Source organism: Amblyomma americanum, chromosome 10, assembly GCF_052857255.1.
Source record: "Amblyomma americanum isolate KBUSLIRL-KWMA chromosome 10, ASM5285725v1, whole genome shotgun sequence".
NCBI classification, from domain to species: Eukaryota; Metazoa; Arthropoda; class Arachnida; order Ixodida; family Ixodidae; genus Amblyomma; species Amblyomma americanum.
In genome coordinates, this window is record NC_135506.1 from 46360489 (window position 1) to 46373454 (window position 12966).

The following is a 12966-nucleotide window of genomic DNA, read 5'->3' on the forward strand; positions in this document are numbered from 1 at the left end:
TTCATTTTCGTCAGGCGTGGGAGATTATTGACCAGAATCGCGCTTCGTCAAGCGATCGTTCGTGCGCGCCTGTCTTAAAGCTATACTGGCAGTAAATGGCAGAGGCCTTAAGTTTGTTAATTATTTTCGGAGTTGGTGCTGCACGTCCACATTTAATGTCATTATACGAAAGTCGCGATGACGATAATGCTTGCAAGGCAAGTGAAAAATTTCACCTAAATATTAACAGTGCTAATGAGTACAGTATCTCGGGAATGCTATTCAAATGCAATAGCACACAAGCCGAGAGTATATGTCAGAAGTGCTGGTAAAAATGGCACCCTTCGCATAAAAAATGCTGTAGAGATGTCTCATCTGACTGAAAGTTATTAACCATTTACTTCTGGGTAAAAAGTTGTTACTAACAAAGTTGCATGCTTTTCTGCGTGTTGATTGGGGATGAGAGTATGCATTGCCTGGGCAAATGAGTTGTGGCAAACTGAGCAGGTCGTGAATGGCAGTAAGGCTAATGCCATTAAATTTATGAGTATGGCGCCACTCAAATGCCATTAAAACTTAAGGCAGTAAGCACTTGATGGCATTGAATTTGCCCGCGTCCAGTCAGAGTTGTGGCTGTGTGTTAATGAGCGTTTTCTAATGTCACAATTGTCTAGACTGCGCTAATGCTGCTCTACGCAGCACAAAAAAAGACAGAAAAAACTTGACGGGAATCTTTTGAGGTCTCTTGAATTTGGCTGCATTCGCTGCACTAGTTCCGTGAAGTTCCGTGGCGGTGCCAAGAGTGTGCAGCATCAGTTAAAACAGTTCAAATGCAGCTTGTCACAGGCTGCTTCCAAAATGAATGGTCATCTGCTTGCCTTGGTGTCTGCGCCAAATTACAGCCAACTGCGTGCCACCGACATACGGCCGCCAAAATCCCGAACCACTTGAAAAATTTTCAAGCAGTGAATCGCAATGGAGTGTTGCCAAGAGCCATCCCCAGAAAATCATCGTTTTACTGAAAAAAAAAAAATTGCATGTATAAACACATGATTTATGAATATGTACTGAAATGCTGCCCATGGGGCTCAACTTGACCGCTTAAGCTTACAATTCTGATACCATGAAGTTACCAACCTCCTCCTTTCAAGAATGAACCGTCATAATTTCATTACAACTGCGGTCATGTCTTCTCCGACCTACACATGGGGGTCCCCATATTGCTGCAATACAGCTACACTTCCAATTCCGAGAGTGAAAGGCACCCAAGAACTCGTGCTGCACTCCTTGAACGGTTGCAGCAAGTGCGGCCAAATCGAAGAGACGTGGTTCAAGGTGCAGTGCTTGGGGCATCTGTGTTGCAGTGAGGCCGCACACACAGGCGTTGTTTCCGAAACTCTACATCTGTGGTTACAGTCGGTATATACTAGGTATGAGGCCTACATACAGCCGTATATGCTACTCGCGCCCAACCTCAGTCTGTCTTTATTGTCATCCGTTATCACCTTTCTGTCCCCTTTTTCCCTACCTTTTGTGTAGGGTAGCAAGTTATAGCAGTCTTTATCTGGCCATTCCCTCTGCACTTTCGGCCATAAAGTTCTCTTTCGTGTGCCGTTGCTCTGCAGTCACTGCTCACACATTCTGGGCAAGCATGACGGGGTATGAATATCTCTGTAGGGTTGTCACTTGTCAGAGTGCATAGATTTCTGAAAATGCCTCTCAATGCATAGTTGCCGAGGTGTTGAGCTGCTTTCTTTTGTGTATTTACTTTATGAGCACAATCTGAAGTTCATCAAGGCCAGGTTCTTCAGTTCACGGAGCCCTAGTAGATCACCTCTGAAAGGAGATGTAACACGGGCTTGTCTCATGGTGCAGGCGATGGCTGTTCTTGCAGCACAACCTCCAATATCAAGAATCATTCTCATGGCACTGTTTTCTGGATTTTTTAAAAAAACGATTTGTTACTTCCAGATGGCACAGAAAGCAAAGCTAGCACCAGCAAAGTTAAAGAAGCCCATGCCGAAACAACCCTCGCCGGACCCAGAGTCAGAGGAGGAGTTCGAAGATGACGAGGACTTTGAATACTCTGACGGGGACCAGGATATCTCACAGTTTCTGAAAGATATTGGGGATGATGACGCCACCAAGCGAGAGGCAGAAAGCGGTGGTCAGAAGCGTGCTGTTGACTCCTCGGCAGATGCGCAGACCACTAAGAAGCTCAAAAAGTCTGACCTGTACAAGCCACCAACTGCTGAGGAGCTGAACAACCTCAAGGAGGTCGAGACGCTATTTCACTCAAACCTCTTTGGCCTGCAGGTGGGTCAGCATTTTACATTTGATAAAAAAAAAAAACGTGATGCAAGGATAATGTCACTACGCAGGTGTAAAATTGTTCCAGCATCTGTTTTCATCTCACTAATGATGGTCATGTGGATTGGTACTGTGAAGTCTATGACTGCATCTCCTTCAGATACATGAACAGTATCACATCTGTGGAATGTGCCAATGTCAGTGTTTTTTTTTTTTTTTTTTGCTGGGTCATAGCTCCTTCAGTGGTGTCTTAGGCTAGAGTCGGGGAAAACAAAAATAAATGCATCTTGTATTAAAAAAAGAAAGGTTTTTTTATCTGGAAGAAAAAGCACTGTGGCTTGTTACATGAGACTGCTAAATCATTTTTTGCCTTGCAAAGTGGGAGCATGCATGGACACATTCAAATTGCTGCAAAAATTTTATGTAAGGTCAAACTAAGACATAAGCAATGCTTGGGCTGGGGTTGCAGTCTGACTCCAGCAAACAACTTGGAAGACCAGTTGGACTATAATAGTGAACATGCAACCATTCAAGAAGGGTTTAGCAATTGACAGGCTGGATGTTTGCTTACCAAACAGGATCTGAACATTCTGGTGCAGTACTTGGTTACTACATTCAATGTGATTCTTGTAAATAGCCGGAGTGACGACGGAGCATCTGCCTTGTATGCATGGTGTACAGAGTCGATCACACTTGTCTAGAGCGCTCGAGCGGTGTGCTGCAGAGGAAATTAAGATGAATGTTATCGGTGCTGCTTTCCTAGCGGTAAGGTGCTGGTGCCTGTGCGGCTCACATGTCTATTAGGCTGCTCTCCAGCACAAGCATTATCTGTGAAAGTCAACACCTACTTTAGAATTTCGATTATTTTCTCGGGATGGCACCGTCCAAGCGCTCTAGACAAGTGTGATCGACTCTGTACTATTGAGTTCTATTGCAAGTGGCTTTACTCTGAACCTAATTTGCACTTAATAATACAGTGGTTGTGCATACGTCAACATTTATTGGAAGCAACATACAACTTGTTGCAAGGATCTGGATAATTAGGGCCTAACTTTTTTGAAAAATTAATAGCAAGTTCTGCTGTTCTAGAACACCATCAGAGCTTTGCAAAAGCATTCAGTTTTGCTCCTAAAAGCATTTTTTACCATGTGCACCTCAGTAAGCTCAGCTTAGTGGTTTCACGCAGCCGCTTCTGATATTGAGTGTTTCTTGAGAGCCATCTTCTCAGCGCTGCAAGAGAGCCATTTACAAGACGGTGCTGTACTTGACTTGATATACACTTTGTATCAATTGGACTTCTGGTGCAGAGGTGAACACGGTGTAGTTGATTGGGTGAAGTCAAATATTCAGATTGTCTTGAAGCTCGTATTCCATGCTGTTCTTTTTGTCCTTGCTTTTCAAAGTCACTGCAGTATGGTCGCTGTTTGATCTGCTTAATACACCTAAGATACCTCTGCATGCATTGCTACAGTTTAGTCTTTCTTTAGTTTTCAAATTTACATTTTTTTTCATTGTTGTCATTAAAACAAAGAAGAAGGAAGTTTGCTGGAAATATGAAAAGAGAACGCATACTTAAATCTGGTTAGAGTGGCTGTCTTGTAGTTGAGATCTCGTAGACTGAGTCAGCTTTGCCCCGCTCCAGTTAAGAGTTCTTACTGTACTTTTGAAAGACCTGGCAACTAAGGGCTGCTGCTTTTTAAAGTGACGTTTAAATGGCAACGAAGTAATAGGTGAAAAGATGTCTGCGAATATTTGGGTGCTTGTTTTTGTTGTTGTTGTTTGATACTTGCTGCGATTACTTTCCGCCAAGAGCGTATCAATAGCTGCTTTCTCTCAACAACGTTGCAGCTCTCAGACATGCTGAAGGAGATCACCCCGAAGGAGAAGCACACTCACCAGTTTGATGCGTGGCTGGGCCTTTTTCGAAAGACGCTCACCACTCTTCCATCGTGGGACCGTGCCCAGGTCAGTTGCAGCTGGTGCGCTGAAGACATTTTTGTTTCTTAGGGGCAATTCGAGGCCTTGTACCTGTTCAGAAAAGTGAAAGCAAGCAAGCACGTGTATGTGTGGCATTATGTGTGGGATCATTTGCTAAATGTGGTGCTGGTAATAAGCTTGCACTGAGTATGTCAAAGTGTCTTGTCTTAGCATGTGACTTCATCAGCATGGAGTGCTGTGGGCAAAATGCCCTTCGAAACCGAATGCTTGGTGCCAAAAAGAAATAGAAAAAAAGAATGCTGTTTGTTCAGACACCAAGGCTTCGTCCTTGATTCTGTGCTCTGTGAGCTAGAAATTGATTGGCATCAAATGCAGACATGGTGACATGCAGAGGCTTCGCAAACTTCTGCAAACAACTTTTCCACTTAAGTCCAAAGCCATGTAGTTTGGTTCGTATGGCTCAACTTAGCTATGCCTGTAGTTGGTTCAAGATGCTTCATTACATTGTGAATACTGTTGTTCCCACACTGACTGCTAGTTATACAAGGCAATATGTGTGCATTTATTGGAAGCACTGGAAATTTCCGCAAAGCTTATTGTCTGAAGACTGCATGTGTGCTATAAGGAATGCTGTAGTAGAGGGCTCTTGATTTAATTTTAGCCGCCTCCGTTTCTTTTAATGTGCGCCAACAGCACACAGGCGCCTTTTGCATTTTGCCTTCATTGAAATGTCACCAGAGCGACCAGGGTTCAGTGTTGCTATTTTGGGTCCAGCAGCCAGACACGGAAACCACAAAGTCACCCCAGCAGGTCCAAACGTCGTTTTCATTGCTTTCATAATTGCACAACACTTCATCAAAAGCTGTCATGCCAGTCACCTGAATAAGCTTTTTATTAGGCTGTTTGGGTGACACTGTTCTTCTAGACGAACTCTGATCGTTCCGTTCAGCACTATCGCTGCACATTCTCTATGCAGTGAACTTAGTGAACCCATTTCCTACACCTCTCTCTCACTCCATCTTTCTCCCCCTGAATCCCTTCGCAACACAGAGTAGCAAGCCAGCGGATTTAAGCGCCGGCTAAGTTCTCTGTTTTTTCAATCAAAGAGCTCTCTCTCTTCTGTCTAAATGATTGAGGGGGGCTTTTAATGATTCCGGGGGGCTTTTGCTGGCTGTGTTTTGCATTTTGTTTTCACTTGCCTTCTTTCCTCTTACCAATTACTCCAGGATAAGCCTGAAGCCCTTCTGAAGAAAGTTCCCCTGCCCCTGCCGGCCACATTGCCACGTGACCCCAAGTGCCGCTTCCGCTTCATGCCTCCCAAGTCTGTCCAAGTGGTTGGCAGCCATGCCTTTGGTGGAGCCGTGGGCCCTGATGCCATTGTGGATCTGGCTTTAGAGATGCCGCTGGTGAGTGCTCTAACGGGGCAGGTCAGCAACCGTCAAGGGCGGACACTACTGGCCCAAAGAGGGAACTTTTGAACCATAATGCAGGCAAGATTCGCAGCACAAATAAAATGCACACAGAAGACCAGGAACAAACTAGTCGGGACTGTGCTGCACTTCCAACCGAACCTCTTGCTCTGTTTCATTGAAACTTGCAAGGGCGGTTTATACCACTGCTGGGACCATCTCTGCCGAATTTCATTATTCGGCTGGGGGGTTTTCTTGGATGTTTCAGCACTGAAAACAAAGTGGGGTGATTTTCAGACTTGCGAGTTGTTTTCTTGCGAGTTGTTTTTAGGTGTAGCTAGTTGAACGAGTCCTCTATTAAAGGACCATCATGCCAGCAAAAATTCATTAGTGTAATTTGGCTGGAACTAATTCGATAACCGTGATCGTGGTGCTGATGGTGTACAGTACATGAGCCCCAGCTTACTGCTCGCAGTGTGTATTGCTCAACTGGTGATTTGCAGCTTTGATGTGCAGACAGCGGTTAGTGATCAAGGGTGCTGTTGCGGCTCGTGCGTTCCTGTCTTTCATAGTGACGTGGGTTAGTGTTTGGAACATCCGAAATTCGGCACTTTATGCGCAATGCACTCTGTCCAGGGAATTTTATAAATTCATATCGTCCCAAAATTCATAACCATGCTGGTATCATCGAGATTGTACTGTAATTTGTTAATATTTGTTCTTTACAAATTCAATTAGTTTCTTTTATGTATTATTCACAAACTAGCAAACCCTGTGCGTCACCTTGAATTTGATGGCAAGCTTTTAATGCCTGCATGTTTCCCTCTGGCCACCAGGAGTGCTTCGAGAAGACGGACTTCCTGAACCAGCGCTACCAGCAGAAGCGAGCGCTGTTCCTCGCCGTGATTGCCTCTCGCCTCAGGAAGTCCGAACTGGTCGAGGAGATGGCATTCAGCGCTCACCAGGGCGATGTCTCGATGCCAGCACTAGTGCTCAGGCCAGCAGGCAAGTGCACTGCAAAAAACTCTGGGAGAAAAATTACTGGCTCAGCTAGGCTGCAGCTTGGCATTCAATGGGAGCCGTGATGCCTCTTCATTTTCTCCCCCTTCTTTTTCTTCCCTTATTCCTCTTGTCTTTTTTTTTTTTCCTTCTCAATCTTGGCTTCATTGTTGGTTTGCGGATGTCTAGAGCTTTAACAGGGTTCAGTTACACAGCAGCTCGGGGTGGGCCATCATTAAAGGCTCTGGTAAGCCACCACGGTGGCTGAGTGGTTATGGCGCCCGGCTGCTGGCCTAAAAGACGCGGGTTCGATCCTGGCCGCGGCGGTCGAATTTCGGTGGAGGCGTAATTCCAGAGGCCCGCGTACTGTGTGATGTCAGTGCACGTTAAAGAACCCCAGGTGGTCGAAATTTCCGGAGCCCTTCACTACGGCGTCCTTCATTGTCTGAGTCGCTTTGGGACGTTAAACCCCCTAAACCAGACCATTAAAGGCTCTGGCCATAAAACTGCAGTGCGGCTTGAGTGGCGTATAGCAGTGCTTAGTGGTAGAGCTTTCTGCCACTCTACCAAGAGAGCAACAGCAACTGGTTCATGAACTGCCAGAAATTAAAAGGAGAAAATTGACCAGGCAAGGAGATGTAATGCAGTGACAGTTGGCCACCAAGGGTGACTGAGTGGAGTCCAAGGAAAGGGAAAAGTTAGCTGGGGGCGGCCAAAAGTCGGGTAGGGTGATGAGATAAGGTAGCTTGCTGTGGTCGGGTGGTCACAGCCGTAGAATTTCTCGATAGTATATTACTTAGATGGCAAGCTGGCAGCGCTGCACTTTATGTCCACCGTGGAGAGGCTTGGGGGTGCCAGGAAGATGAGGTTTCATACTTGGCTTGGCTATTGTTGGGCATGAGATGCAGATTCAGCCGTAACTGTATGACTCTTCTCATGGCAAACCTCAAAGAAATGCTGTGAAAGTTTCGATACCAGCGTAACACCAAACTTTCACTTGTGTAAAATTTATTTTAAAAAATCAAAAACACACTATTGGAATAGTGTAGTCTCTGCACAGAGGAAAGCATCACAGTGCAACTACCGCATCCGAGGCAGAATCCACTTCCACGTTTTTGGCCCAGCACTATATCCAAGCCAAATAGGAAACCTACAGTCGACGACCGAAAATTCGGACGCCTGATTTTTCGGGCATGCTTGATTATTCGGACTTACTTTGCAGCACTGTGACATGGCCCATAGAGCCATTGTATAAGAGCGCCTGAAATTTCGGACGCACTGCAACTGACCACTCGATTTTTCGGACCTAGTTCGCACTCGCCGCCAATACCCAACCCGCCATATAATGTGTACAGTGGAATATCATTAATTCAAACTGCAGGAGAGATCAAAAACTTGATCAAACAAAACGAAATTCAAGCTTAAAGGGAGCCTCTTGCGATGCTGAAATTCTGCGCGAGTTGGCACATTGCGCCCGCGTGGTTTTGAATTCGTGCTGTTCTTGAATGTCTTTCGCCGCACGAACTTGAACAGTAGTCCGAGTTCACGGGACTCATCTGTGCCGAGTCTTTCGTCCCGAATACGAAAAGAGGTAACAGCGAAGCGCATGGAAGCCGTACGGCCTCACGGTGACGGCGAGCGCGGGAGGAATTGGTGGTGCGTTTCAGAACAACGTCAGCGTACCCGCGGCAAAATGCACCACAACCCAACTCTTCTATTGTAAAACCGCAAACAGCTGTCATTTTGATGACAGGCAAGGCTCTTCATTATACGCAAGCCACCACAGAGTGCATATCGCCGGGTATGATGCCGATTTTGGCTCTAGTCTCGAGGCCTTATGGTGAAGGCCAACGCCGACAGAGCGCTTGCTTCGTCCGTTTCTCGGTTCCTATTGTTTCACCATCTTCACGGTCTCGTTCCGGGTTCATTGTACTGCGGGCACAGCGCAGTTCCCGCAGCGGCGTGTTTGCTTTCCTATTTATACTTTGTCCCAACCCGTGCGTTCATCGACAACATGCCGAAGGCAGCACAGCTAGGCTGAGCTCGTGAAAGCGGTCGCCGCTCGTTGTCCGTGCACATGTCACGTGGTGAAATATAGTCATGAGGAGCTTTAGAATGTGTGGAATACAAATTGCCGCTTCGTCCGGCATATTGGTAATAAGTTCGTGATTTTTTTCAGTGAAATTTGATTTTCCGTACTGCCCAACTTTTCGTTCATTTTCGCGGTCCCTATAGAGTCCGAAAAATCGGTCGCTGACTGTATTTAAAAAGCTCGCATATACAGTGGTGCCACCTTTCCCTCTGGGCAAAATTGGGAAATTATTTTGACAAAAGCGCCTGATCCTGTAGAATGATGGTGGTGGGTGCAGTCAAACTCGAATATATCAAACTCGCAAAAAACGCCCAAGAGTTCGAAAAAGAAAAAGGGTTCTCAGACCACCTTCCTTGGCGTGAATGCTGTACATGATGGCACTCTGATCAGTGCTGTGTTTGTTCTTGAATACTTACCACCACAGGTAACGCTGGGAAACACTTCCAAGTACGTCTCCTACCGTACCCGTGCCCAGAGCAGTTCAAGGAATCCCGGTTTGTCCCAGCACGCAGCAACCTGAGGTCAACGTGGTTCTACCAAACAACAGACAGTGGTGCGTTATCATTCAGACTCCCTTTTTGCTTTTTTCCCTTCGTTTTTTTCCACGTTGTTGTTAGAGTGTCCTATTCATGCTATCCAGAGAGCTGACCTCTGAGCTAGAAAGAGGCCGGTGCATAGTGACTTGATTCGAGGCCAGCAGTAAAGTTTTACAAGCATGGCATCACCACAAGCTCACTCTATAAAGTAAAACCTCGATTATAGGACTTTCGAGGGACTGCGTGAAACCGTTGTATAATCAAAAATCTCGCACAACTGACGCATTTTTGTAATAAACGCGTCCGCTATCTGGCTTTCAAAAATTAATTTAAATGATTTTTTCCTGCGCGTTATAAAAGAACCCATTTTCGTTCTTCGAGAATTAGTTCTGAGACTGCATGCAGCCAGGTTTTTCGGCATTGAAGAGGCGGCTTTATACAAGGCGCAAATGCACTGCCGTCCCTGTGCGTGAAGTAAGCATCCCACGTGGTGCGAAAGCAATGCTTTGGAAGATGTGCCAAAAATTAGCTGATCTGACTCTTCAAAGACATTTGCGGCGTGCAGAACGACCATGCCGGCGACTTGTCTTTCTGTTCAGACTTCTAGAACCGCTGTCTCCGCAGCAGCAGGCAGCTGTGTCTGCACTAGGAATTCACATCACAAAGGGAAAGATAAAATATGGTTATTGCTTGTGATGCAAATGCACCGGCGGCGCACTCTCTGCAGTGGTGTGCGGCCCGCCGGGTGACAGCGCACTGCATGCTTCTGGCTCGCGTGGTGTCGCTAGGCCTAATGTGCTCCACACTGAGGCCGCCGCGGAAAGCGCTTTGAAACTAGCTGCCGACAGTTATTGAAATGTCTAATTTTGTTGCCGCCTGTACAGTAACTTCATGCCGATATGAATGTACAATATGAATGTACAAATGATTTCCCTAACGCTTTCATCAGCGAAACGCGCGGAAAAACGGGCCAGGCGAGCCGCCTCGCACTAACGGCCGTGGGTCGCACACGCGGAGTCCGAGTCCGAGCCGTCTTGGCAGAGCCGTGATTACAGACCATCGTGCGCTCGCATCATTGCACGCACGTTTCTGCGTTGATTTTGATCTGAAACCAACTTGGTTGATGTGCTCCGCCAGCGCCTCTCATTCCAGACGTTTCCCACCAGTCATCGTATAAGCGGGGCGTGCATATTTTTCCGTCATATAACTGAGGCTTTTTAATGCATTATCCCTGTGGGCTGTTCACCGGGCCCATGCCAATTCTTTGTAAAATGCGGGTCGTTGCATGAATGGGGGACGCATAATCGGGGTTCCACTGTATTCTCATCTTGTTACACGGGTAATTTTTTGTGTTCAGTACCTCTCATACTTATCTCTTTCACTGGCCCAATCGGTACATAGTGGCACTTTGTGATGCCCATTTAGTATTTTTGCTTTGCGCCAAGCAGTTCTCCAACATCACTTTTAAAGTATAGGTTTTCAGAGACCAGAAGCGCATTGTGTGGTGCTGTTTTCTTTTTGTGTCTTATTTTTTAAAAATCACCACGAGGTACAAAAGAGAGTTAAGTGATTACAGCAGGACTTCTCAATCTTGTTACCCTTTGAGAATCCCAACAACTTCCAAACGATGCTGAGGAACCCCGCGTCTCTTGTCTCCTGTCCCTGTCTGCCAGACATGGATGAAAAAAAAAAACATTGAAATGCAGAGGCCTGCAAATGGTGCCCCAAGTTTCATTAAGGAAGATTGACTGCACTGTGAAAGAGTCTGCTGTAATTAATTGCAGTGTGATAATTTCTGAGCTAAACTGGGTAAAGGAATTAGTGAGGGCTGGGGCATGCATGGAAATAAGTGCTGAAGGGGCCCAAAAAGCCTTCCAAGGAAACCAGGGATTTCGTGGAACCCAGTTTGAGGACCCCAGGCTTACAGTGAGTCCATGGCACACATCTCTTCCCATGCTGCACGACAGGCACTGCGGACGAGCTGCCGTCGCCACACTACAACGCCTTGGTGCTGTCCGACATGCGCATGGTGGCTAATGCGAGGTTCCTCGCCGAGAAGTTGGCGCAGGCTCCCGCGCTTGTTGACGCCACCCGTCTGTTGAAGGTGTGGCTGAGGAGGCGTCACCTAGACCAGGTGAGGCTTGGTGCTCGCACAGGAGAGGCATGTTGCGTCATTTGCATAACCGCTTTGAGCCCTCCGCAAATGTTGCCATGCCAGCATTGCCTGTGAAAGCCAGTGGAAGGTGCCATTTTTAGAAGATGTTTAACTTCAGCTGCAGTTCCAGCACCCATGGTCAGGCCAAATCCCGTCCATGGTGGCTGCATTTCAGTGGAGGTGAAACGCAAACACACCCATCTGCTGTGCAATGTCAGTTCATGTTAAAAAACACCAGGCGGCCATGACCCTCAGCCCTTCACAGTGGTTTCACATACCGCATTTCCTTTATTTGCAGTGTTTCTCGTATTGAGTTGATCTTGAAACCTAGCCTCTAGGCAATGTTTCAAGCTCTGTAATGTCTTTGATGTGATGCGTAAATTAAGCACTATTTCTCAATGTCTAGAGGCTGTTGCTTTTGTACGGCACTTGGACAGCAGTCTTCCAAGGTTTTCTGCGTCACATGTTGAAACGGCATCTGCCAGTAAAAGGACCAGATGCAGTTTGGGTTGCCTGAGCACAGTGGCTTACTTCGTTTCGACAGTGTCCCACATTGGGCTTCTTCTTCCTTTCTCCCTTTGACCAGGGACCAGGAGCATTCTCGGGATTCGTGATGACCCTGTACCTGGTTCACCTGCTGATGAAGCGTCAGCTGAGCCCCATGATGAGCTCGTACCAGGCCGCCCGCTTTGTCCTGCTCACTTTGTGTAAGAAAGCTGCTCACGCTTGCTTCACGCTTTTGAACACTTTTGTGGGCGCATGTCACGGTGGCTCAGTGGCTAAGGCACTTGGCCACTGAGCCACCATGACAGGCCACCAAGGGGGTAAAGTGCGAGAAAGCCCATGTTCTGAGCATTGTCAGTACTGACCTGTTAGAGTACTCCAACCAGTCAAAATTATCCTGGATTTCTTTTTGTATTTATGTTTTTGCTGCCCTGACTGATCCTTGTTTTATGAAGTGCTGATCATCTGCCATCTAGTATTCCTTTGTCGGCAAAGTCCTGGTTCTTCCAGTCTGTTTTGGTTGTTCCCTTTTTGAGCTATAGTAGTCGGCGTTGACGCATTTTAGACAGGTTGGCTGCCACAGTGTGGTCTGATGTGTTGTTACCACACTGCCACCTTCTGTCTTTGCAGCCCGGTCAGACTTCACCACACAAGCTGTCACATTGTGCACTGGGCAAGTTGCCAATCAGCCATCGTTGGAGGAATTCCATGCAAGCTATCCGCTCGTCCTAGTGGATGCTGGTGGCTTTTTGAATGCCTGCTCTTCAGTCAGCACCGAGGCTTATCTCAGGGTAAGGGTGGCATGCTGGAATGCAGACTAGCGACAGAAAAGAAACTGTTGCCATATAAGCAAGGCAAACTGTTTTCATCTCCTTTACTTTCTCTTTTGCTGATCACCTCTTTCATCTCTGCCTTGTGTGAGGAAGGAAAAAAGAAATCCGTCGTGAATTTCCCACTTCGGTCATATAGCTCCTTGGTCACTCTCACCTCCTGCATCTAATGAGTGTGTTATTAAGTCTTTAATTACCCGTTGTTAGCTGTTTG

At 46.7% G+C, this 12966-nt stretch overlaps 1 protein-coding gene across 1 annotated transcript in view; it reads left to right on the forward strand.

Moving 5' to 3' along the window:
* The window catches only part of Mat89Ba (nucleolar protein 6 Mat89Ba), a 38039-nt gene that overhangs the window by 450 nt on the left and 24623 nt on the right, over positions 1-12966 (forward strand). The window contains exons 2-9 of the mRNA XM_077641019.1: positions 1951-2295; positions 4138-4254; positions 5454-5633; positions 6473-6641; positions 9152-9280; positions 11231-11397; positions 12005-12125; positions 12553-12713. Coding sequence (XP_077497145.1) covers positions 1951-2295; positions 4138-4254; positions 5454-5633; positions 6473-6641; positions 9152-9280; positions 11231-11397; positions 12005-12125; positions 12553-12713 — 1389 coding nt within the window. The remainder of the gene's footprint in view (positions 1-1950; positions 2296-4137; positions 4255-5453; positions 5634-6472; positions 6642-9151; positions 9281-11230; positions 11398-12004; positions 12126-12552; positions 12714-12966) is intronic.